Source organism: Peromyscus eremicus, chromosome 8a (assembly GCF_949786415.1).
Source record: "Peromyscus eremicus chromosome 8a, PerEre_H2_v1, whole genome shotgun sequence".
Classification (NCBI taxonomy): domain Eukaryota; kingdom Metazoa; phylum Chordata; class Mammalia; order Rodentia; family Cricetidae; genus Peromyscus; species Peromyscus eremicus.
In genome coordinates this window covers 82,152,656-82,179,727 of record NC_081423.1, presented here as the reverse complement: position 1 = coordinate 82,179,727, position 27,072 = coordinate 82,152,656, and the positions used below count along the sequence as shown (strand labels likewise).

General features: G+C 42.4%; 3 protein-coding genes across 3 annotated transcripts; all 3 read left to right on the top strand.

Annotated features, from left to right (window-relative positions):
• The first annotated feature begins 3,709 nt into the window (after nt 1–3,709).
• On the top strand, nt 3,710–4,216 carry LOC131916381 (keratin-associated protein 1-3-like). The gene has a single exon (XM_059269696.1). The coding sequence runs from the start codon at nt 3,710–3,712 to the stop codon at nt 4,214–4,216; it is 507 nt and encodes a 168-aa protein (XP_059125679.1).
• Nucleotides 4,217–12,099: 7,883 nt separating this feature from the next.
• Nucleotides 12,100–12,591, top strand: LOC131916382 (keratin-associated protein 1-1-like). Its single transcript, XM_059269697.1, has one exon. The coding sequence runs from the start codon at nt 12,100–12,102 to the stop codon at nt 12,589–12,591; it is 492 nt and encodes a 163-aa protein (XP_059125680.1).
• A 2,103-nt stretch (nt 12,592–14,694) lies between these two features.
• On the top strand, nt 14,695–15,051 carry LOC131916379 (keratin-associated protein 9-3-like). The gene has a single exon (XM_059269694.1). It carries the CDS (start codon nt 14,695–14,697, stop codon nt 15,049–15,051), a length of 357 nt encoding a protein of 118 aa, XP_059125677.1.
• Nucleotides 15,052–27,072: the final 12,021 nt, after the last annotated feature.

The window sequence follows — 27,072 nt, the reverse complement described above, 5'->3', positions numbered from 1 at the left end:
ATTAAAGAGATTGGACATCAGAGGTCTAAAATGTACCATGAGGTTGAGAAGATGGCACAGTGGATAAGGGTGTTTGCTATGAAAGGAAGAGGACCTGAGTTCAAATCCCCGGTGCCCATATGAGAAGCCAGGCATGGCCGTACGTGCTGGTAATGCCAGCACTGGGGAAGTTGAGACAGGCAGACCCCAGGAACACTCTGGCCATCTAGCTAGTCAACACACAGAGAGCTTCAGATTCACTGAGAGATCTTGTCTCAACAACAAAACGGAGGCACCAGCAAAGGTGGCTCGGTGTCACACAAATCTGACCACCCAAGTTGTATCCCCAGAATCCATGTGAAGATGGAAGAAAAGAACAGATGCCACAAAGTTGTTCTCTTACTTCAACATGCACCCCATGGCCTGTGAACACCTGCACATGCACCGATGATGATGATGATGATGATGATGATGATGATGATGATGAGAGCAATAGAGGAAGATTGCTCATATCCTCCCCTGGCCTTCTCCATGTGCACACACTGAGGAGTGTGCACCCACACGCTCCTGTGCCCATGAACCACAAGACACACACATACACAAAATGCACTAAATATCCCTTTACTATACACTTTAAAATGGTTCTTTCATGATATGTGAGTTTTACATCAATTTGTAAAAAGTAAAGGAGGCCTCCCCTAGTACAACTTCATAACAATTAGAAAAGCACCACCTTGAAGTCAGCATATACCCAGGAAACACAGCTCATCAGACCTACAGTACATGAAGAATGGTACACGCTTTCTTCTGTGTGAACACAGCCCCACATCTAGGCACAACCTATACACCTGTGCTTAATGGGCTTACAACACGGTCAATATCCAAAATCCAAATCCTAATATATAGGTCTCCTGTCTCCAACTGGATAAAAAGTTAAAAGTTGAGGCATCTTTTACTTAGAAGGACTTCAACTCAGAAGCATCCAAAGGACATAGGTTGGTATTTAGAAAACTCAAGAAGGACTTTCTTACTTGGTTAAGGCTAGAAAGTTGGGGATGAGAGGAAGCCTTTGAGGCTTGTTTGTTGCCTGGTTGAGGTCCCTGGATAAACTATAAAGCACAGAAGCACGGATCCCCTGGGCAGGAATGGTGCATTCACTTGACTGGTGTATCAACCTCCACACTTTATCCTTCAGAACTGTAAGAGAGAATTAGATCAGACTGGTTCAGAGCATCAGTGAAGTGAGGATGAAGAAAGATGGAGAACCCTCCAGAACCAGGACCATGCTGTCCTACACAGAAACCACTCAAACACCAGTACCACTCTTAAGCAGAGGGTCAAGTATTCAAAAATAAAAGTCCAAAGGTCCCTTGTTCTTACCATACAGGAGTAGTCTGGGCCCTCCAAAATAAAGTGAAAATATAAGAGAATAAGCAGGATGATTTTTATAACATCAATGTCCAGACACCAGCATTTCCAGTAAGACACAGACGCAAGTTCCCGGTATTTAACAAGGATAGAAAATCTACAAAGAGAAACATCATGAATATTTTTATCTGTTTTGATTTCCATGGAAATCAATACAGAAGAAATTGACTCAAGTGGGGGTGGGGGGCGGAGTCTGGCTATATCCCGTGTTCTTGATTTAATTGAGGTTAGTAAGGGGATGTTCAGATTCATCTTCACTTTATGGCAGAGAAGCAGAACTCTCAAACTTCAAGTGACATTTGGGTAACTGCTTTATTAGATGTATCGTGTGTGCACCCACGTGAGCTGAGGTACAGTAGGAGGAGTTAATTCCTCCTCCCACCGCATGGCTCCCAGGGATCAAACTCAGGTCATCAGGCTTGGTGAGCTGTTCTTTTATCTGCTGAGCCAGCTTGCTGGCCCTTGAGCATTGTGTTTCATTGTTAGTAATTACCTAAGTCCATAATCATGAAAGTTGACTTAAATCTTGTACTGAGGGAGCTCTTGAAAACGGTGCCAAGGTAGAAAAGGCAGGAACAATAATGCCATGCATAATGCCATTATCTCCAGGGCCTTTTATCAACCATGTACCGCAACGTCTCAAATACCCGAGATCGGTATCTTTAGCACCAAGCATCCTGCTGAATTCGAATTTCAACATGAATTAAACAGCCCCTGAGATCATTATCAGAACACCTGCACGTTCCAAGCACCTAAGGTGAAACATTAGCTACCGAAGAAGCTGGGGAGACTGCTCAGTGAGGAAAGTGCCACAGAGTGTGAGGGCTTGAGATTGACTCCCCAGGATCCACATAAACCCAGAGGGATCTGTAATCTCAGAACGTCTATGGAGAGATGGGAACTGGAGATAAGAGGATCCCCCAACTTGGCCCCTGCTGTGGAAAACAAGAGAGCCTGTTTCAAACAAAGTGAAAGGCAAGGACCCACACCTGGGGTTGGCTTCTGACCTCCACAGGAGCTCCATGGAACATGCATGCATTCACTCACATACACAAATGTATACACACACACACACACACACACACACACACACACACACACACACACAAATGGAAAAAGAAAACTAAATTTTATCCTTAGTCAGATGATAGAAGCTCAGACTTCAGATTCACCACTTGGTTTTATGTAGCCTTGAGGATCTTTCTTTCTTTCTTTCTTTCTTTCTTTCTTTCTTTCTGTCTGTCTGTCTGTCTTTCTGTCTGTCTGTCTTTCTTTCTTTTCTCTCTCTCTCTCTCTCTCTCTCTCTCTCTCTCTCTCTCTCTTTATTTATTTATTTAGTCCTTTTTTCATTTATTCTTCTCTCATATAACACATCCTCTCCCTTCACTCCTCCCAGTCTCCCATCTCCCTCTTCCCCGGATCCACTCCTCCTTTGTTTCCCTTCAGAAAAGAGCAGGCCTCCCAGGAATACCAACCAAAGACCGCAAAACAAGTCACAATGAGACTGGGCACAAACCCTCATATCAGGGCTGAGTGAGGCAACCCAGTAGGAGGAAAAGGGTCCCAAGGGCAACCAAAAGAGTCAGAGACACCCCTTTTCACTGTTAGGAGTCCCACAAAAGCACCAAGCTGATCTGTTGACAGCTCAGTTTCCTCCCCAGCATTATGAGAGCAGCAGTAAGCCCCATGCTTAGGATTGCCAGGAAAATGAAATAGATTGCTACCAGGTATGGTCGATTCTCTAGGAACATGATAAGTGCCCAAAAAGCATTACTAGTAACTATCTGTTCATATTTTCCAGGTGCAGAGAAGGAATATGTTCTGTCCAGTGGAACCCACCTTTGCTTCTCAGCCAAAGGAAACAGACAAAGGAATTAAACTCCCATGTGAGATTCAAGACCCAATTACAAGGGTCAACACTGAGTAATTTTGACTCTCCTTAAGTAGGAGCAGAATTAGCCAATCATCCTTTGGCAATAGGAAAATTATAGCGAATATGGGTGATCCATGCTTATGTTTCCAATGAACGCTAATGACTACTTCCCAGTAGTTAAGAGCCCTAATTGAATGCCAAATAAAATAAACTTTTTACAGGCTTTCAGGAGACTGAACAAGTAACTCGGGAAAAAACAATTATCATTTAGAGGAAAATTATATAAACATAAACAAGGAAGAGACTTTGGAAATTAGGGAAACAGCAGCCAGCCAAGGATTATAAAAGGACTGGAGTGGCAGTCACTACCCAAAGTCAAAAAACTTCTCCAAACAAAGAAACCTTCAGCACAGAGCAACATCTGGTACCATGGCCTGCTGCGCTACTAGCTTCTGTGGCTTTCCCACATGCTCCACTGGTGGCACCTGTGGCTCCAGCTGCTGCCAGCCCAGCTGTTGTCAGTCCAGCTGCTGCCAGCCCAGCTGCTCCCAGTCCAGCTGTTGCCAGCCCAGCTGCTGTCAATCCAGCTGCTGCCAACCTAGCTGCCCCCAGACCAGCTGTTGCCAGCCCACATGCTGTCAGACCAGCTGCTGCCAGCCAAGCTGCTGTGGAACTGGCAGTGGCCAGGAGGGTGGCAGTGGAGGCGTGAGCTGCCGTGTTAGATGGTGCCGCCCAGACTGCCGCGTGGAGGGCACCTGCCTGCCCCCCTGCTGCGTGGTGAGCTGCACACCCCCAACCTGCTGCCAGCTTCACCATGCCCAGGCCTCCTGCTGCCGCCCATCCTACTGTGGACAGTCCTGCTGCCGCCCAGCCTGCTGCTGCTACTGCTGCCCGCCCAGCTGCTCTGAGCCCAGCTGCTGCCAGCCCAGCTGTTAAGACCCAAATGTTCAACTTTCAAGTCTCCGGCCACTAACACATTCTTGAACTTCGATTTGGCTTGTGTTTGGGGGAGGGAGGGCCACCAAACAGTTGGCCTCACAGAACATTTTTTTTTTTGTCTAATACTGGAAAGGCTTTGATATCCCCTGTGAAAATAATAAAATCCAAATTTGACCCCAAAATGAGAAAATCAGTTTTCCTTTTGATTTCCCCCATGTTACAGGGGTTGAGGCTCCCAAGGCCATGGAAAAAATCTTCTATGCTGAGATGCTTTCTATTCTTCTTTCACTGTTCTTAAATTGCTCTTATGAAAAAAAAAAGGCTGATGTATCAAAGATAATAAATTATATCTGTTGGCATATCAAAATCACTTCTTTTTATTTAGAGGGCAAGAAATAGACACTTCATAGAGAGCCACACTAAAAAATTTCTGAGTTTGATTCTATACCTTTATTTATTTTGCATAGGAAGTGGGGCATGCACATGCTGAGGTGTGAACGTAGAGATCAGAGGCAATCTCTCCTTTCACCTTATGGTTCTGAGGATTGAACTCAGGTCATCAGGCTTGGTAGCAAGGGCCTTTACCCACTGATCTATCTTGTCAGCCCATCTTTTATATTCTATATTGCTCTTCTTATGGGACGGAAATGGGATGAGTCCCAAGGGTGGTTAAACCACATAAAAAGCTGCAGCATTTCCATGTTCTTCTTTCATTCTGCTGCCTTCATTAAACACTCTGACCAAAAGCAACATGGGGAAGAATGGGGATGTTTGGCTTAAACTTCCAGGTCACTGTCCATCACTGAGGGAAGTCAGGGCAGGAACCTGGAGTCGGGAATCATGGAGGGATGCTGCTTAGTGGCTTGCTCTCTAGCTCACTTGAAGGCTTATTTTTAGCTAGCTTTCTTATAAGATCAGGACCACTGCCTAGGGATGGTGCTGCCCATAGTAAGCTCAGCCATCCTCAATCAATTGATAATCAAGACAGTCTCTCAAAGACTAACCTGAAAAAAGATACTCACTTTGTTGAGAATCCCTTTCAGGTTATTGTAGGCCATGTCATGTTGACAGCTGTCACTGACTAGGACACCAAGAGTCTCTTAATCTTACCCAGTGCTTTTACAACTAGATGGCATAGAAGCTAGAATCTCAGAACCTAAAGGGGACTTCCTTTCCCATCCACTAGAAGGAAGCTGTTTCAGTCAATCTTAAAACAGTGGTAACACATGCTAACAAATTACTCGTTTCCACTAACTTAATCTTGCAGGACAGAAAGAGACGGGTATCAGGATGGCCAACCTCTCCCAAGAAAACACAAACAGATTGAGATTTTAAAACCATTTTTCCCAGTTTCTAAGTAGCAAGTGAGGATAACCAAGCTTTTGCTCAATATTTATAATTAACTTATGTTCTTTGGTTTCAGATGTATGCTTAATAGAAAAAGATGTGCTTATTACATATAAATGTGCTTTTATGTAATATGTAGTGCTGTGGATATCACTCTGTATACATAAAATGCTGATTGGCCAGTAGCCAGGCAGGAAGTATAGGCAGGACAAGCAGAGAAGAGAATTCTGGGAACAGGAAGGCTGAGTCAGGGAGATGCTGCCAGCCGCTGCCGCCGCCATGAGTACCAACATGTAAGATACTGGCAAGCCACGAGCCATGTGGCAAGGTATAGATTTACAGAAATGGGTTAATTTAAGATAGAAGAACTAGATAACAAGAAGCCTTCCACGGCCATACAGTTTGTAAGCAATATAAGTCTCTGTGTGTTTACTCTGTTGGGTCTGAGCAGCTGCGGGACTGGCGGGTGAGAGAGATTTGTCCTGACCGTGGGCCAGGAAGGACTGGAGAAAACTTCAGCTACAATGTATGGAAATAGATTTTTATATATTAAGCATAAGTATCAAGAAATGCCTCATAAATCCAGGCAACTTTTCAAACTAACATGAGGGGACCTTGGACTTGGAACTGGAGGGTACAGAAGATGATATGTGGGTAGGTAGATAGATAGATAGATAGATGGGTAGATAGATAGATAGATAGATAGATAGATAGATAGATAGATAGATAGATAGACATAAAATCATCATCATCATCATCATCATCAACAACAACAACAACAACAACGGCATGGCTAGTAGGTAAAGGTGTTTTGACCAAGACTGACCACCTGAGTTCTGTTACTGGAATTTTCACCAGTGGGAGAAGAACTGAGTCCCTCAAGTTGTCCTCCCACTGCCACATGAGCCCTGTAGCACACAGACAGATACACACACAAAATAAGTAAACTTAAAGAATTAAATGAGAATTTGTTTCGGTTTAAATCATAATTTATACATTCAAAGAGTAACAAAACCCAGAAAAATAGAAGGTGTGAATAAAGGGCAAAACATAAGCCAACAGCTCACTTCCCTGACAGACTGTCTAGCAGTGTAATCCAATCCAGAGGTGCCTTATATGGACAGGGCAGAAATGGAGGCATGTGGTGGTATTGTGTTCCCAAAATATTGTGTACCCTAATAAACTTATCTGGGGTCAGAGAACAGAAAAGCCACTAGATACTTAGGATAGGTAGTGGTAGCACACGCCTTTAATCCTAGCATTCCAGAGGCAGAAATCCATGTATTCAAGGATACAGCCAAGCATGGTGACTCACGCCTTTAATCCCAGAAAGTGAGCCTTTAATCCCAGGAAGTGAGCCTTTAATCCCAGAAAGTGATGTCAGAAAGCAGAAAGGTATATAAGGCATGAAAAAACGGAAACTAGAAGCATTTGGCTGGTGAAACTTTCAGGCTTTGGAGCAGCAGTTCAGCTGAGAGCCATTTGGCTATGAGGACTCAGAGGCTTCCAGTCTGAGGAAGCAAGATCAGCTGAGGAAATGGTGAGGTGAGGAAGCTGTGGCTTGTTCTGCTTCTCTGATTTTCCAGCATTCACCCCAATAACTGGCCTTGGGTTTGTTTTTATTAATAAGAACTTTTAAGATTCCTGCTACAGAGGGACATTCTGTCCTTCTGTCCCCTTAATTATAGCCACCAACTCCTTTCAGGTTCACCACTTAAACAGCCCAAGGTTTATAGAAGAAAATGAAATTTGATCACAAGTGACGAAGGTACAGTGTAAATTCAACCTTTCATAGTTATCACATAGTGTTTTGTGTTTGGGGTTTTTTGTTGTTGTTATTGTTAGAAAACATGGTCTCATACACCACTGTCTAGCCTCAAATTTACCATACAACCATGCATGAACATGTAACCTTGAACTTCTTATTCTCCTGCCTCCACTCTCAAGTGCTGAGATTACAGATGTATGCCACCACATCTGGTTCATATACTTCTGGGGACTGGACCCAGGGCTTCATCCATGCTAAGCAAGCACCGTCCCAACTTAACTACAGCCCCAGCCAAACATATACTGTCAGTCATTCTTTTATTGTTTTTTTAAATCCCTAGTGAGGTCATGAATCTGAGGAGATCCTACCACAGCCAATTTATTAACCCAGCATAATTTCTATCTGCATTCTAAATATTTATCCTTATACCCACAGGTAAGTATAGCTCTCATCCCTCATCAAAAGAGTTTCTCTTTGCAACAGATGGAGGTCATTACAGAAAACTATAACTAGTCAAAATGCAGAGGACAACTGGTCATGTTGTGCCCAGTCCCAATAGATTCATCGACAGCACAACTTCTGCATCTAAGGCTCTGGGGACATTGTGGATGAGGGTGTGGAAAGATAGTAAGAGCCGGAGGACCAGGAAATCGGCTGTGAGACTGTCTCCTAGAAATGACAGGGAACATCAACCATGATACCTCAATAGAATAGTTGTCTAAACCAGACCAGAACAAGGACAAGACCAATAGATGAGCTAACATGGGAAGAGGAACTCTGATGGGCCCCACCCCTCGACAAAGAACTACAGGCAGCTAAGGAATGCTGAGAGCAGGAAAATCAGTCTTCTTTAAGGATTGGTTATCCAACACTACGTGATCAGCTCTGAACTCAAGCAGCACTCAACAGACTCAGAAGAGTGTGTCTATAGGTTTACGTTCATCTATACTTAACAATAATAGTGAAAGACAAAGAAGACACTAATTTGAGGGGGTGTAAAGAGTGATGGGTGACATAGGAAGGGCTAGGGAGTAGATAGGGAAGGGGAAATTATGTAATATGTTTTCATTTTAAAAATTAAAATTACCCTGGTGGTGGTGGTGGCACATGCCTTTAATCCCAGCACTTGGGCGGCAGAGGCAGACAGATTTCTGTGAGTTTGAGGCCAACCTGGTCTACAGAACGAGTTCCATGACAGCCAGAGCTATTACACAGAGAAACCCTGTCTCAAAAACAAACAAAAAAATTTAAAAAAAAATTTATAAAATAAGTAAATAAACTATGCTATGCTCATACTCTGGAATATTATATAGCTCTTAAAATGAGTTTTAAGAAAAAACTGGGATCAGTTGGTAAAATGCTTGCCATTTAAGCATGAGAATCTGAGTTTGATCCTCTGCACCCATATAAGAAAAAATGTTGAGTGTGACCATGCACATCAGCAAGCTCCAGGTTTACTCACCCTGTCTCAAAAAAATGAAATGGAGAGCAGTTAAGAAAGAAGACGTCTAGTATCTACCTCTGGCCTCCACACATACAAAGAAATTGAACAATTTAGATACAAATATATCTGTGGGAAAATCCTACAAACATGCAAACTGTCAATATGCAATCATAAAGAACTTGAAAACTTGAGCATAACTATAACTAAAAAGGACACAGAATCCATAATCTACAACTCCCCCAACAAAGAAAGTCCAGGGACCAGATATATTCACAGGTAAATTCTACCAAATATATATAAAGAAAAATTAACAGCAATTCCCAAGAAATATCTCAAAAAGTGTTCAGTGTTCTCAAAATTAGGGGGGAAAATAGAAGAGGGGAAAAATACCTCCAAACTCAGCCTATAAAGCCACCATCACTTAATAGCAAAGTAAGACAAGGAAACCACAGAATGATATTCCCAATTAATATCCACACAACATTAATCAGTCAAATATTATCAAACAGAGTTCAACGGGACAATAAAGAATTAAAAAGCATTACTAAGTGAGAATTTATCTTATAATGTAGGAATTGTCCAGTATATAAAAAAAATCAGTGTAATCATTTAACAGATAAAAGGGAAAACATACATGGTTATCTCAACGGCCTCTCCAAAAAAAGGTTTTGATAAATATGATAAATTTTAATATTGATCATTTTTAAAAGCACTCAGTAGGACCAAAGGAGATGGCTCAGTGGGCAAAAGCTCCTGCTTCCAAGCCAGACAAGCTGAGTTTGGACTCATATGATGGAAGAGAAGAATAGACTCCTGCAAGTCATCTTTGAACCTCCACACATGCACTAACACACACACACACACACACACACACACACACACACACACACCTGTGCATACATAAATACATAAATAAATGTAATTTTTAACATTTAAAACTAAAAAAAAAAAGCTAGGAAATGAATGAAACTACCTCAGTAGAATAGAAGCCATCGACTAAAAGAATGCAACTAATCTCATACTCAGTAGCCAAAGCTTGATGGTTTTTCTCATTAGCTTAGGAATAAGACAAGAATGTCAACTTTTGCATGCTGTTTATCACACTACTAGAAGTACTAGCTAGAGAAATCAGGCAAAGAAAAGAAATAATATCAACTAGATTGGAAAAAGAAAAAGTAAAACTATCTCTGTTCAAAAATAGCAGGATCTTGCACACACATACACCTAAAGATTCACACACAAAAGAAGTGTTAAGACCAATCAATGAACTTAGCAAAGTTACCAATGTAAACTCAACACACACACACACACACACACACACACACACACACACACACACACACACACTCAAACTCCTATACGCTAACAATAAGCAATATGGAAAGGAAGTTACAGAAAAAATTTACAATGGCCTCAGAAAAAAAAACAAACTCTGAAGGGATCAATTTGACTCAGGGAAAATATTTGGACACCAGAAATAATAACAGATTGCTGAGACAAATAAGTGGAAAGACATCTCATGTTCATGTATTGTAAAGCTTATGCTGTGAAAATATAGTACCGACAGATCTACAGATACAACGCAATCCCTATCCAATCTCGATGCTGCTTTTGTAGAAGCTGTTCCCAGCACCCACATTGAGTGGCTCACAACTGCGTATAACTCCAGCTCCAAGGGGGTCCATCTCCTCTGGCCTCCTCAGGCACCTGTGCTCCCATGTATATACCAACACACATGCACATAATTAAAAATAAAATCAATCTTTTTAAAAAAGAACAAGATTCATTTTGTAAACTTCCTGATTTCAAAATGTATTTAAAACTGAAGTAATCAAAATAGTGTGGTATTAACACAAAAACAGACATATAGGATAGAATGCTCAGAAATAAATCCTTGTGCATAGTCAAGAAATTTTCAATAGGGGTAATAAGACCTGAAGGTTAAGATGATTGACGTAAATATTCTAAAATGTTAACATAAATTTCATGCAATGAATATTTGTCATGATTAAAATTTGAATTTAAACATGTATAAAACGCCGGGCGGTGGTGGCGCACGCCTTTAATCCCAGCACTCGGGAGGCGGAGCCAGGTGGATCTCTGTGAATTCAAGGCCAGCCTGTTCTACAAAGCGCGTTCCAGGAAAGGCGCAAAGCTACACAGAGAAACCCTGTCTCTCAAAACAAAACAAAACAAACAAACAAACAAAAAACATGTATAAAACCCAAACTTTGTTGAAGTTGAAGATAGCACGCACACATACACACAAACACACATTTGTTATTACTTCTAGAAGCAGAAATGAAGGTGCCAAAGAGCTAACTGCTGGTATTGATCATCGCTGGTACACTAGCCCAAGAAAAGATATGTGCATGTGTGTGTGTATGTGTGTGCATGTCTGTGCACACTGGGGAAAGGGGACATCAAATATTCTTTATATAACTCCATTATGGTGTGCCTTGTTAAATGGTATATGTTTATAGCATATATATTACATTAAATATATATTTAATGTAACAAAAACAGAAAATAATGAAAAGCAAAGTCATTAAAGGCTTCAGTTTGTAAAGTGTGCATTAGTGATGGCCTTGTTAAATGCTATCCATTATATATATATATATATATATATATATATATATAAAACATGATATGCATGCAATATATATGTATATTATGACAAAGACAGAAAACAATGTAAAGGCAAAGTCATTAAAGGCTTTGATTTTTAATGTGTGCATTGATGACCAAAAAGAAGAAGCATAGATCTTCTATCTTGCCCAGGCTGATCCCAGAAAGGCAGACTTTGTTTGGATGCTGATCAATTAAATAGCTCGTGTCTTGATGACACCAATATTAGTCTTACGGAGTCTGAGGAAACTGTTTATGAAACCATGATTGTTATTGAGTGGCTTCTTAGGAAACAAATGCTCAGTCCGGATGAACCGTGCCTAAGGTTATCAAAGGTCAGCTGAGACAAAGCAAGCTGGCGCAGTGTTTGGCCCACAGCCTGTCATGTGACTTTCATAGAGGGCTGCTGTGTTTGGCAATACACCTTCTCTTAGACCAGAGGGGAAAGAGGAAGCTCAATGCCACTTAATTGATCACTGACTACAGCAAATGATGGACACACTGTTTATAATTTTCTCAATTACTCAGATACTGACCAATCCAAGACAGACTCTGCAACTAGCATCAAGGAAAAGATGCTAAATGTTACATGGACATGCAGCTCTAGGGAATATATAAAAGGCCAGGTAAGGAAGGTGCAGCACAAACGCAGAAACCTCTCTCCACCGAACAACCAACTTGACTCCTGACACCATGGCCTGCTGCGCTACTAGCTTCTGTGGCTTTCCCACATGCTCCACTGGTGGCACCTGTGGCTCCAGCTGCTGCCAGCCCAGCTGTTGTCCGTCCAGCTGCTGCCAGCCCAGCTGCTCCCAGTCCAGCTGTTGCCAGCCCAGCTGCTGTCAATCCAGCTGCTGCCAGCCTAGCTGCCCCCAGACCAGCTGTTGCCAGCCCACATGCTGTCAGACCAGCTGCTGCCAGCCAAGCTGCTGTGGAACTAGCAATGGCCAGGAGGGTGGCAGTGGAGGCGTGAGCTGCCGTGTTAGATGGTGCCGCCCAGACTGCCGCGTGGAGGGCACCTGCCTGCCCCCCTGCTGCGTGGTGAGCTGCACACCCCCAACCTGCTGCCAGCTGCACCATGCCCAGGCCTCCTGCTGCCGCCCCTCCTACTGTGGACAGTCCTGCTGCCGCCCAGCCTGCTGCTGCTACTGCTGCCCACCCAGCTGCTCTGAGCCCAGCTGCTAAGAGCCAGGTTGCTGAGTAGCTAAGAATAAAATGGAAAGCACAGCGGAATTGCATGGCTCGCTAAGGAAATGCTCTGTGTGGTGGATGCTAAGTATCTCCATGTTGCTAACCTGCTCGTCAGTAGTGGAGCTATTCATCAGGACCCCCACAGCTATGCTGAAATTAGTGCACTGAAAACATGCCTCAAGCAGCATGTTCAAAGGACTCTGCTTTGCTTAGACAGTGAGTGCACCAGGACGGGACGGTACTTCATTCCAGTGACAAGTGGACTTCCTTCCCTAGTTCTTGGTCCCCACCCATCTTTAGCCATGCTTTCTACTTGAATAGTCCCTGTTGCTCTCAAATAAAGTGTTTTTGTGCACAAGTGAACAGACTTCTGTTCATCTTCTAATTTTAAGCTGCTCACCTATAGACAATAGTAATCTTCAGGCATAGACACATAATCTAAACAAAATTGTTGTATGAAAATTAGCTTATGTTTGAATCATCTGCTAATAAAAAATGTTCTGTGCATTAAAAAATCTTTATGGCTATTTAAATATGTGAATGTTTTATTAAAATAGACCCAGACAAATAGAATTACCCTGGATGGACTTTTTCTACCAGCTGTAACCTTGTCCCATTTAGTACAGTAGATCTTTTTCTTCATCCATGCACAAAATAAAGGAACTGAATTATCTACTAAATAGATTGGAAAATATCTACCGATACTATATCCAAGAGAACTTGGGTTTAATGCCTCCAACTTGGCCTCTCTCCTTCCCACTGGTCCCCAGCTGTATGAGCTTCAACTCTCAACATTCGCCTGCGCTTACGGCGTGTGTGAGGGGTACCTCTGTACTAGGTGAGAGAAAAGCAGACAACTTTGGGGTGTAACTGCTGAGTTCCAGCACCGCATCATACAGACACAGTAGAAGTCTCAAACAGGAACATCACAATTTATAATTTACAAGTCAATTAAAAAAAAGTCTTTCTTAAGAAGTTAGCACAAACCTGGAACAAAGAGATAGATTCTGTCATCTAATGTTAACTCTTATGTAAGCAGTTGACTATGATACATAAAATACATAAATCTAAGAAGACATGAGAAAAATTCTTCCCAGGTTATTTACAAGTACCCAGCACTTACCTCTCTCATTAAATTGACACCAAGGATGGATACATTCCAGAAAATTGAACGGCTGTACATTTTTTCAAGGTGTCGTAACTCCTAGATATTTTCCCCAAGCTTTTGTTCAACCACTAAATTAAGACAAAAATAACTTGACATTCCCTAATGTCTTCACAGCAAATAAGTCTCCTTTGTAGGCGGTGCTAGAACTTGAAAGTGCTATTTACTCATTCTTGAGTGGTTCAGGCGTCCATGAATCATACCTTATACTCCACCCCCTCAGTTAATACCCACTGAATCAGATTCAATAAACATTTTATAAGACTCTACCAAAATCAGGCTAGATACTTTCTGAAAAACCAAGTTGTTTGGTTAAAAAACAAAACAAAACAAAACAAAAACCCCTCTCTGGCTTGACCTGAAATACAAATAATGTTTATACATCTCCAATCAGCTGAAATGATAAGAACTACGAAAATGATTTGATACCATGCTCAATGGAGTCAATGTGGTGGATGCTTCTGTTCCATGTGATCAAATACCCCAATGTTCTGAATTCAATGGGATTTGGTCTATGTATCCAGGAGGGAAAAATAATACTTGAAAGGAGCAAATTGTTCTCTGCTTCAGAGTTTTGCATAGATGCCCAAGTGGAATGACAACTATTCAGAATAAGGGTGTTGCCTTAACCTAAAGCGAGAAGGCTCTTTGAACATGGAAACCACAACCACTCCCCTAAAGAGTATGTGGCCAATAGAACGAGTCACAGCAACCATATAAAACAAAGTTGTTCCCATAATACGTCACAAGTATGTCCATGGAAGCCAATCAGAGGACCACTGAGGAACAAATTTAAACAAAAACAAGAAAAATATGTTAAGAATTTTATAAGCAGTAGCTCGCTTGACTATATAAAGGGCCCCATGTTCAGGTCAGCACCCAAACTCAGAAACTCATCCCAGCTACTCAACACCCAACCAACTCCTAACACCATGGCCTGCTGTGCTACTAGCTTCTGTGGCTTTCCCACTTGCTCTACTGGTGGTATCTGTGGCTCCAGCTGCTGCCAGCCCAGCTGCTGTGAGGCTGGCTATGGCTATGGCATTGGGGGTGGCATTGGCTGTGGCCAGGAGGGTGGCAGTGGAGGCGTGAGCTGCCGCGTTAGATGGTGCCGCCCAGACTGCCGCGTGGAGGGCACCTGCCTGCCCCCCTGCTGCGTGGTGAGCTGCATACCCCCAACCTGCTGCCAGCTGCACCATGCCCAGGCCTCCTGCTGCCGCCCATCCTACTGTGGACAGTCCTGCTGCCGCCCAGCCTGCTGCTGCTACTGCTGCCCGCCCACCTGCTAAGAGCCAGGTTGCAGATTTTCAATTTCCCAGGACACGGTATTCTTGAATTGTGCATCTCCTTCACCAACCTTGGACCAGTAACAAGTTCTTGAACCTTTCCTTCATTGTCTGTTATGGGGCCACAGAGTACAGGCGCATTACATCCCTGTCTGAGTCTGTTCTATAGTCAATATCTTGACCCTCTACAGTGGATCCAGAAATGCTAAGAACCCTCATGCTGATTACCAAATGGTTCTGGATACACTGAATCCGAAACTCTTTCTGGAATGAAAATTGTCAAACTCTTAGGAAATCTTTTCTTAAGAACAGACCAGAACTCTACTCACCCTGCTTGGTGACCACTTTTTTAATCTTCTGTTTACTTAAAGCTTTTCAACATCAAAGGCACCAGACTACAGCTGAGAGACAGTCTTCAGATGTCATCAGAGAAAATGGAAGTTCTCTACCCAACTTACGGCCTCTAAGAAATAGGCTGGACCATTCCTCATTTGAACATTGAATCCCTTCCTTATTTTTTGGATCATAATTAGCTTGTCTGTTGGCTACTTCCATTATATCTGTAGTATTGTGTCTTGTGATATTTCCCAATAAAGGTTATATCCTGGGCAAAGAAACCACGGTTTGTGTTTCTACTTGTTTATCTAATATTTCACCTACTTATAATTTTAGAAAATGTACTTAATTCTTTTGTTTCTTCTGAGAGACTGAAATCATTCATGAATCATGTATTATTCAGTCCATTAAAATGCATTAAAGACCACTTTAAGGCAGGAAACTGGAAGAGATGATAGAGATAGAAAGATGAAGAGTCAACTCTTATCTGTGATAACCTGGTTATCCAGAAAGAAAAAGCATATGGTCAAATAGCTTCAATATAATGAGATTAATTGTAATCTCTTCCCAACTCACAGAAGGACCCTTAGTGGGTGAATATGTTTGTGGCCAATCTGTCTTGAGAGGCCTGTTTACAATAAGGTATTTCCCTATAGGCCACAAAGCACCAAAATCCTACCAGAATAATATGAAATAATAACACATAAGACTGAAAGAAAATTTTGTCTAAAAATAGAATAGAGAAAAAGAAAGAGAGAGTATTATGTCATTGGGAGTTCATGGATCTTGCTATGTGATCCCTCCCCACTAAGTCAAGAAATTCACGTAATCTTTGAGACTTTCTGTGAAAAGCACTAAAGTGGCTGGGTTTCCTGTGTGGGTCAATTTAGAAAAAGAAAAAAGTCACCCAGGAGCTAACAGAACAAAGGGACCAAAAGAAAATAATGCCTCAAGAGCTCTCAGAGATGACCAAGAATCTTTGGGTGGTCTCCACATTAGAAATAATACCTTGGATTTGTTTATGGAAAAGAATACATAGAATGAGCAACATGATGTAAAAATGTAAGTGATCACTTTACCATGGGACCAGTAAGGTCTGTGTAATGGTGTTAACAGCAAGAGGGGCTTTACAAAGGAGAGAATCCTTATGTGGAGCTTCGAAGGTCCTTCCAAGTGAAAAGAAAAGGATGGGAAAGAAGAACCTATATGCCTATTAGAATAATTAAATCCAAAGCAATAACACAACCAAATGCTGATGAGGATGTGCAGTGGCAAAAAAGCTCACTTGTTGCTGATGGTCACGCAGAATGCTACAGCCCTTTGGTAGTCTAGTACTTTATTACAAAACTGAACATACTGTTACCGTAGAACCTGTAAATTGTGCTCCTGTATATATACCCAAATGAGATGAAAACTTATATCTACATTGAAAACCTGCACTGATGTTGATTGTAAGTGACCAAGATATCGTTCAGTAGGTGAATAAACTCTGGAACATCTATGCAACGAAATACTCTTTGGCTAACTATAAAATATGAAACCACCCAGTCTGAAAAGGTTACATGCTAAACAGTTCAACTACAGGTCATTCTGCCAAAGACACAGAAACAATTCATAGTTAACCTAAGTGTCCTACATACTGTGCTGTGCAGATGTCTGCAGTCTGTCACTGGAAGACAAGCTTCAGATTTGAAGAAAAGATGTTATAGAAATAGAGAACTGCAGGACAGTCTAATGAAGCCTATAAACAGCAGGTTGGGTTTCTGAGAGGGCATTCCTTCTCAGATGAATGGAGCATGTGAGGTGCTACACTTCCTTCCTCATCACCTCAGCTAACCCTTCTTATTTGAAACATGCACCTGATGCTTGGAACAAACTCCTGCAAAAATGGCAGAGCCCTGGTCCAGACATAGATGAGTCTGTACCAATGCCAACAGCTAGCCTACCAGTGAGGAGAGCTAGTGTGACTTGATCAAGCCAATGCTTGTTGGATTTCCAAACCCAGAAGCCTAGAACATCCCTGCTATATGGTACAGGAGGCTGCAATCAACTCTCAGGAATGGCAGATTCCTACATACAACATCTACTGTTCATAAACAGTCAAGTCAAGGACACACATTCCAAATTCCAAAGCAGAGGTAGGAATATTTCTTTAATTGGGGGTTACTGGTATGGGAGGGCTGAAGAATAACCAAGGGATAGGAACCAAATTAGGAATTAAATGATGGGGAAAGAGTTACAAGATGAAGAAAAGAAGAAAAGAGAGGAGAAAAAACAGAGAGAAGACACAGTGAGGAAAAATAAGGGATAAGAAACAGAATAGAGAGAGAACCCTGAGAAAGATGCACAAGAAGGGGAAAGATGGGAACCAGCTTACTTCTGTTTTGTACTGTGTACTGTCCTACATGCTAACACTTAGCATTGACATCTATGCTAGATTTATTTTGTGTAAACCGTGTATCAATCCTATGAAATAGATATGTGTACCCTGGCTTACATGTGGGTAAGTTTAAAAGAGGTAAAATGTCTTGCTTTCTGATGCATAGCTCCTAAGAAAGAAGCAGAAATCTGAATCCACCTCTAGCTGATTCCAAAATCCACAAAAAGGGAATGAAAGAATTAGATGGACAGCATGCCAAAGTTCCTAAGACTGGGCCAGCAAGATGATTCAGTTGGTGAAGCACTTTCTGCCCACCAACCTGAGTTCTCTCTCCAGAAGCCATGTAAAGATAAAAGTAGAGAACCAAGTCCACAAAGCTGCCCTCTGACTTACACAGGTACATCAATCATATCATGCATGCCCACACACCATGCACATACTACTACTACTAATAATAATAATAATAGTAAAAAATGGTTCCTTTACAAATCATAGGCTTCCAAAGAAATTACTAGATGCTGGTGCATAGGTTATGGTCTTGTAACTCTGCTCCACTCCCCACCCCCTGCTTCCACACTCAGCTCGGGGAGGCCGGTGGTGGTGCTGTACAAACCACATCACTGCTTCCGTGACAGATTTGTTCAAGCCACCCAGCACCCATCTTTAGAGTTCTGAGTCCTTTGGGGCCATCCTCCAGGTTCACGACACTGAAAATATCAAGACGACATACAATGAGTCACCTTTTCAAGACACCTCCTCATAATTTATATATTTTATTACTATCTGACCCTTTCCTGTAGGTGCTACTTCTGTGATAAACTATTCTTCTGTCTCCTTTTTGAATTGCCACGCTAATACTGCCCTTAGCTAGTTAGTAATGGCTTATATTAAATTCTCTTTGTGTGTGGGGAGGCGCTGGCACTTTTTCCCCTCCTTACTGGATCCTCGCTAACACAAAAGTTGGTAACAAGAGTGGTCCCAGAAAAAAGTCCTTCAACAATGAGATTTGATGACTGCTTTCGTAGAACTCCTAAACTTGAACTTGGTGCTAAAGTTGTCAATAGGAGATGAAAGAGAATTGTCCCGTCATTATTACTTTGATCTAACGGCTCAGGAGCCATTTAGCTGCTGGTCTTGACTCTTTGACGGTGGTGGGGACTTGACTCTTTGACGGTGGTGGGGACTATAACAGACGAGGAAGAGGCTGTCTTCTGGCCCTGCTCTGCTGTGCTCTCAGATAGAAAGCGACAAACTTGAGATCACAAACCCCAGGCCAAGTCATCATTAGAGATCCGTGACAGGTGGAAAACAGAAGTTCCAAGATACCTTTCATTTCCTGTAACCATAGTAGAGCTGACATTGTCCAAAACTGAGCATGGAAGTTTATCGCGTGGTTTGTGTAAGTGAAGTCAGTCGAATGAGTCTCCTCTAGAGCCTGGGTCTTCTTCACAGCTCCCTGTTTGTTGTTTGGATTCATTTCCGTCTCATGTTTTCTCAGAGCCCTTCCAGTGCCAAACTAGGAATGGCCGGCCAAGCCCCATTCTACACTTTGAACCTCTCTGGTAGCATCTCCCTAAGTGGTTGTCTGCTCTCGGCTGGAGAAAACATTCTGCTTTAGGGCTCCTCTGATGAGCTGTTGTTTGTGAACAGCACAGCTTGTCCTTCCAGGTGATGGAGGTGTCTATGCTCAGTTGCACCAGTATGTTATCTGGGAATACCTTTAAACCACGATTCCTTCAAAACAGAATTACTCATGAGGAATTATCAAGAGGCTAAACACAGACTGAATGAGAAGAGACAACATGGTATCAAAAGTCCGGGCCATTGCCCATTGAACTTACTTGTGCCATTTGGATATTCTCAAACCTCAGGTCCACTTTTCCATTTTAACGCATCACTCCAGGGAGCACCTGACCTTACAGCTTGGTGGCCAGATATCACCTATTGCATTACAAGCGCAGCTGTTTGTTGCCTTCGAGAAGGTTTTGCTCACAAGCATATCACAAGCTTATTAGTAGGTAAATATTTTCTGAAGAAGGCATGCATTTTCACTAAACCCCATAGGCCTGCTCTTAACCCTTCTGCTGCTGCATGCCAGAGGCTACATAGAGTGATCGTGTTCTTCACTACATTTCCAACGTCGCTGGGTCTGCTGGTTTGCAGGGATCAAATGAAGTAACAGCCTGTATTATGCATGGGAGTTTACTATAATGCCTCCCGTTGTTCTTGTCCTCCCAATCACTAACAGCATTCTGAGTTATCATTAAATATATTGAGAGTTATCACACTCAAATATAATAGACATGGACTTCATAATATCCCAAAGCCCATAAAGAGTTGCACATTTTTCAATGAGCTGGCTTTTTGGAGCCCATTCCCTATGGTGGGATGCCTTGCTTACCCTTAGCCTTGGTTCAGCGGGAGGGGCATGGTACTGCCTCAACTGAATGTACCAGGCTTTGTTGACTCCCCATGGGAGGCCTTACCCTTTTGGAGGAGTGGGTGTGGGTGGGTCAGGGGGAAGGAGAGGTGGGGGGAGTGGGAGAAGAGATGGGAGGGAGAACTGTGGTTAGTATGCAAAATGAAAAATAAATAGATAAATAAGTAAATAAATAAGTAAATAAATAAATAAAAAGAGTTGCACATTTTTCAAGTTAAAGTTAGTTCAAGGTATAGCAATTTTAATTCAGTGTTAGAGGAGAGATACCAGCATGTTCTGGACAACTCTAAGAATCATCCCTGAGGTAATGGTTTTCTTATTTTTGTAGGATTTGCCTTTTTTTTTTTTTTTTTTTTTTTTTTTTTTTTTTTTTTTGGTTTTTCGAGACAGGGTTTCTCTGTGTAGCTTTGCGCCTTTCCTGGAACTCACTTGGTAGCCCAGGCTGGCCTCGAACTCACAGAGATCCGCCTGGCTCTGCCTCCCGAGTGCTGGGATTAAAGGCGTGCGCCACCACCGCCCGGCGGATTTGCCTTTTTTGCTAAGACATCTAATACTTTCTACTTCCTGCTTTTCAGATGTTATCAGCATGATGTCATCCAGCTAACAGACTGACATAATGCGTGGAAAGTCACTATGATTAAGATCTTTCCTGTGTGAATTGTGACAGAGCAGGAAAGCTGATTGATTATATCAATTAAACATCCACAAACCAAGGAGAGAGTAGACCAGTGTGTTCCAGATGAAGATTAAGATTCCACTATTCACTGCCCACTGGGATCATAAGCCTGCACCACCAGGCCCAACTCCGTAGTGTTTATGATCATAGTAGGGAAGTCTCTCAATAATCAGGTGAACGAATGGAATGCTCTCTATGCGTCATGCAGCTCTGTTCCTCGACTGTACCAGTGTTTGCTTGATGCACTCCATACACTGTTGTCAGCGACAGCCACGGAACACCAGGCCCTACAACCAGGTTTCCCCGCCCCACTGTTCAACTTGGAGCCTTCTGCCAGTGAAGCCCTAACCTGTCACAAGCTCCTGTAACAGTGAGCTCCTGACTTGACATCATCCGGTGAGCGTAGGTGGACCAGCTACACAATTCCTGATAAAGTTTCTGCATTCGATCCCTTCCTTCCATTATAGGATCAGAGCTCCGACTTACCTGCAAGAGGAATTCTGAATATGGACCTGTCTACCTCACCACGCCCAGGCTTAAAGAATGTTTTCTCCTCTGTGATGTTATACCACACAACATGGATCCTGATCAAATAATTCATCTCATATCAAAATTAATTTTTTATAATAAATAATTTTGTAATAGGTCCATCCCTATGGAACTAATTAGTCTTCACCTATAAATTCTTACCTCAAACCAGCTAGCCTAACAAAGAAGGCTAATGGCCTCCTGAAGACTGTTGTGGCATCATCTTGGGATAACAATGTAGAATAATTCTTTACAGGGTTTATAATATGTTTGAACCTCTAAGCTGTGTCAGCCGAGATCATGTCTCTGAAACAGTAGGAGTAAGAGTAACTCCACAGCTATTCAATGCAGACTCTTTGTTGTTACTTGTCCCATAATTGTGGGCTATGCTGGTTTAGAGGTTTTGGTTCTTAAGGGAAAAAACACTTTCACCAGGAGGCAGAACAACGGCTTAGGAGCTGGTACTGCCATCTCCTTATTTTGGTCTTTTCCTATCACTGAACTCAGGGGGACAGAAAGGCTCACTCTGCTGGCTTTTGTCTTGGATCCTGAATCTGAAAATGAAATTTGAGTTGCTGCCACTCAATTGTGGCAAGAAAGGACTAGATGAGGAAGCCAAGTTATTAAATTGAAACTTGGTAAAAAAAAAAAAAAAAAAAAAAAAAAAAAAAAAAAAAAACTAATGGAAAATTAACAGCAAAAAATGTGGATGCAAAAAAAAAAAAAAAACTGCAGATGCACTCTTCAAGAATGAAGGTTAGAATCACCCCCAGGTTAAGAACCCTGACCAGCCGAGAGCCAGATAAAGAAATGAAGTGAGTGTTGAAAGAAAAGAATTATAAATACCACCCCTATCCCCATCACCAATTACAGAATCAAGGGTGGCCGAAACTATGGCTTCCTGAAAATTGCTGCGGCATCACTTGGGGTGTGATACACTGGAGGAATCGTTGTTTAGAGGATCTAGAAGATGCTTGGAATATTGTCCTCCTTGCTTGCCTTCCTCCGCTAAGCTCCCTTTGTGGGACTATAGGCCAAACTTACTTCTCATGGATGCAACTTTACTTAATAGCTCGATCTTGTGAAACAGTCTGTTATCATGGTTTTACCAATGAGTAAATATTTTGCTTAAACTCACACACTTATGAAAAAGGGAGGGGAAACAACCGTCTAACTCCAACCCTAATGCTCAGAGAGGCTTGAGCAGATAGCTTCCTCAGTGAAATCCTTGCTGCACAAGCATGAGGTCCTGAGTTTGGTTCTCAATGCTCCCATAAAAAGCTGAGGGTGACATGTCCACAGGGAAGCCGACACAGGACGGTCCCTGGAGATTCTTGACCAGCCGGTCTGACTGAGCTCCACGATCAGTGAGAGACTTTGTCTCAGAAATAAGATGAAGAGTGATGAAGGCAGATGCTTGACATTGGCCTCTGGTCTCCATGTGTATCCACATATGTGCGTGTGCACAGATAGGCGCACCACAAACAAAACAACCAAAAGCAAGCGACAGCAAAAGCCACCTCAGGAAGAGGCAATGAAGTAAGCAACTGAGTCAGGCCTGTCATCTCAGGCCTCTAGAAACTAAGTCGGAACTGCTTAGAGTTTCAAGACAGCCTGGGCTACAGTGCGAAACTGTCTCAGAAACAAAGCCAGAGTGCCAGTGTGATAGCTCAGCAGGCAAAAGGCAACCTGTGTTTAATCCCCAGAAGCCACACAGTGAGCATGTACACACACACACACACACACACACACACACACACACACACACACACACACAATGGGTGGGTAGATAGGTAGATAGATGGATGGAAGGATGGATGGATGGATGGATGGATGGATGGATGGATGGATGGACGGACGGGTGGGTGGGTGGGTGGGTGGGAGGGTGAGTGGATGGATGGATGAATGGACGGGTGTAATTTAGAGAGAAACTAGAAGTAAGTGATGTTGTGCGGAGATTCCTGATACCTAAGGATGACTCTCTTGGAAGATGTAGATTTCAGAGTAAACTGGTCTGTGTACCTGGTGTTCAGTCACGTTTTTCAGCTCCACCATCCTCCATCTGATGTGGCTCTGCCAGCCGCTCTGCTAGACTTGACCGCTAGGGGGCAAGAGAGGAAAACGGCACAGTCCGTAGACGAGGGCCCTGTCCCTTCTCTGCACTGCTTTCTGCTTACTCCGATGCCAGGATTATCACCTTAGGATGCTGCCGCACTCCAGCAGGCACGGATCCTCGCCCTGGCAGCACCTGAGTTCAGTTTGCAGTTCTCGGCATCCTCACAGAACCTCCTCCAATGCTCTTCTCAGTCCATCACACCAGCTAGCCAGCCACGCCTCTCCAAAGAGGTGTTTCACTTTTCAGGGTAACGCCCTCTCTAAATTTGTACGCTTCCGTTCTTTTCTTCTTTCCTTTAAAATGAACGTGTTCTGCATGTACTAAATTTATGATGTCTTAGGGGTTTCTTTAAGCCCTTTTAACCACCTAACCAACAACTTGAAGATCGTTTGTATTAAATTAATTCAATACAAATAGTGCACGTAGTTCATGTCTCCTGACTAACCCTTCTTATATTTGCCTCCTTGAAATTTTTTAATAATAGTGAGCGACTTGTTCAGACTTTTCACTCACTCTCTTTGGTTGTTTATCATAGCGGATTGTGGGAAACATACTAGTTTGTGTACTTTAGAGGGAACACCAGAGAACCACATTTGGGCCACATTGAATCTAGTTTAGAAACTAGAAAGATTGCCCTGCACCACGGTACTCAGTAGTTCAGAAATCTCCACATTTTCTATAGAAAGTTTCTTACAGGGAGAGGCTGGTGCCTGGGAAGACCCTCGGTTGGTTCCTGACATGCCCCAGACTATAACTTGAGTGGAAGAAGCCTGAATCCCATGGTGCTCCTTAAACACCCATAGGCAAGTTCATTTTAGAAGTCCAAGGCATAAAGTGATTTGGGGGGATTTTGAAAAGAGAACGTGTGAATCACCACATCTACTGAAGCGTGGAAGCTTTGGGTGAAGCTGAGGATTTGTGAGTTAAGCAGAGTTGTGTTTGTAAGCGTGACAGATGCTAATCCAAAACAATTGGTGTGACTTCACATCAGGCCCGTGTGTTTCTAAGCATACTCAACTCCTTGTGTGTTAGCAGCACTGTGGGATGAAGAAGCAACTCAGCATATCCAGAGAAGTTGACATCAGGGAAGATGCGGGAGTTGGAGGAGAGTTAGAAATGACAGTGTTTGGGAATGATGGCCGCAAGGAGTTCAGATAAGAAGGGATCCAGGGTTCTCCACTTAGATGGCGAGGGAGATAAAATAATAGAATTTTGACCTAGCACTTGGAAAACCATGAGGTTCGTGTTTTTAAACCTTATCCCAACACTCACTGTGTTAGTGAGCAGAAGGGACCAGAATGAAAGAAAGCTGCAAAAGGCCAGGGATAGTGCAGGAGCGGGGTTTGGGAGGAAGCCAAGGTCTTGTTTTGTGTGTTAGCATTCGTTAAGTGAAACAAATAACTTGTGTGGTGTTTCCACTGTAGGAGGGAAACAAAAGAGGATGATGAGAGGAATCAGAAACCACAAGTTAGAAACCTCCAGTCTACTCACACTATTGTAAATGAGTCTCAGAGATTCCCTGAAACTGTTTTTAATTGTTTAGTGGGGATTCGATATCTCAGAGAACTACTAGAAGTACCCAATAAAGCTATTTATAGTTTGTGTGCCTGGCATGTAGTAGGTACTCGGTAGATAATGTTTTCTGCTTCTATTCATTCAAATCTATTTCTTTGGGAGCAGAAAACCCTTTAGAATATTAAAAGGATGGAAGTAGCCAGGCACTCGTGTGTGGGTGGGAAATAGCTGTGCCAACAGGAAGGGGATTACTCCAAGTGATGTCTCACTCTACTGAGTGATTGGCCCTTTGTCCAATTAATCTACTCTTAAAAACCAAGCATGTACCCAAGCATGATGGCACAAGGCTATAATCCCAACACTCAACACTCAAGAGGCTGTAGCAAGAGGATTGCCAGTCCAAGGCCAGCCTGGGATTTATAGTAAATCCTTACTTTAAAAAAAAATATCAAAACACCTTGGCTACTTGTGGGAATGTTCTCATGTAACGTTCCTTGCTTTTTGCTCTCTTCTCCCTCACTGACCAACTAGGATTATCAGTGGTTCCATTATATCCATACCCCGGCTACATTTTCTAAGTGTATTTAAACAGCATCCCTTCAATACAAATCATAAGTGTTAATGAAAACCCAAGAGCAAAGAAGTAAAAGAAGCAAAAAAGCAAAGAAAGACAGAAAGAAGCTGATGGAGAACTGTTTCTGGGTCCAACTTGTTCTTTGTGATTCGCATGTCCACACACAGGCAACATCCCAGGACTCCAGCAGAGCAAGGCAGGGAGCTATTAGCCCTTCTGGGGAAGGCGGGGACTCCACTGACTTCAAAGGTTTTGATGAAGACTGTGAAAGACTTTCCAGAAATGAGACACTATGAAGCTAAAACCTCAACTACTCCTCCAGCCATTCACAGTAAGAGAGCCCCAGCTTCAGTCCACGTATTCAACAACCGACACATCTGCTAGAACAGTTTGCTGAGCACCTGCTGTATTCCACACATGGCTTCAACCATCTTAATGTGTTAGTTCATTTATTTCTTCAACACCATATCAGTGTGACAGTAACAGCCATATCTACTATTTCCTTGGTTGCCAATGGTTGACCTGGTTAGGTTGACCTCATCCTGTGCTTCTACAGATAGACCCAGTCTTGTGCACTTGTGGTCAGAACAGTCTCTGCTCACTGTTGTCTGTGGACATTCAGTTCTTCCCTGCTCCTAGTGTTTGCTGTCTTCCCCTGTCTACCTTGCACTACAGCACCGCATCTTCTGTGAACCCCAGTAGACACAAGGATGCTTCAGAGTTTGCCTGGGTCCTGCTTGCCCTTGCACAGCCAACGTCTCCTAACACAGGACAAGTCACATGGAAGGTGCTCAACCACTGGTGGGAATAAACCAAATTACATTATTATTTTAATAGAAATATAATAATAGTAACATCATAGATTAATGCATAGCCAGATAACAACAGATTGTGAAGCCAGAAACACTTTGGTTCAATCCCGGTTCCATTCCCTTAGCCCTTACCGATAAATGAGAGGATTAGCAACCTTAGTAACTTTTACAAAGAGTTGTAAGAATTAAATGGCATAATACATGGAAAGCACTTAGAGTCATACTTTAAAAAAATTATATGAATTTGTTGTTACTTTTTAATCCTTGTATATAGATATACATTTTAGTAAAGTCGCAATTAAAAACATTTTGAAGTCCCAATGTCAACTAAAACTTAAAAAAACTAATAAAACATTTAAGGGGCTGGAGAGATGGCTTAACAATTAAAAGCATATACTGCTCTTGCAGAAGACCTGAGTTCAGGTCCAGAACTCACAACCTCCTGTAGCTCCAACTCCAGGGACACTGTTACCCTCCTCTGATGCCCACAGGCATCCACACTCACGTGTTCACATACACAAACAAAAGATAAATTTATTTAGCATGTAAGTCTTTTAAAGCTACTATAGAATAATTATATATTTAAATATTTATAATATTAACATTATTTATAATATAAATTATAGTATTTAAATATTATAAATTTA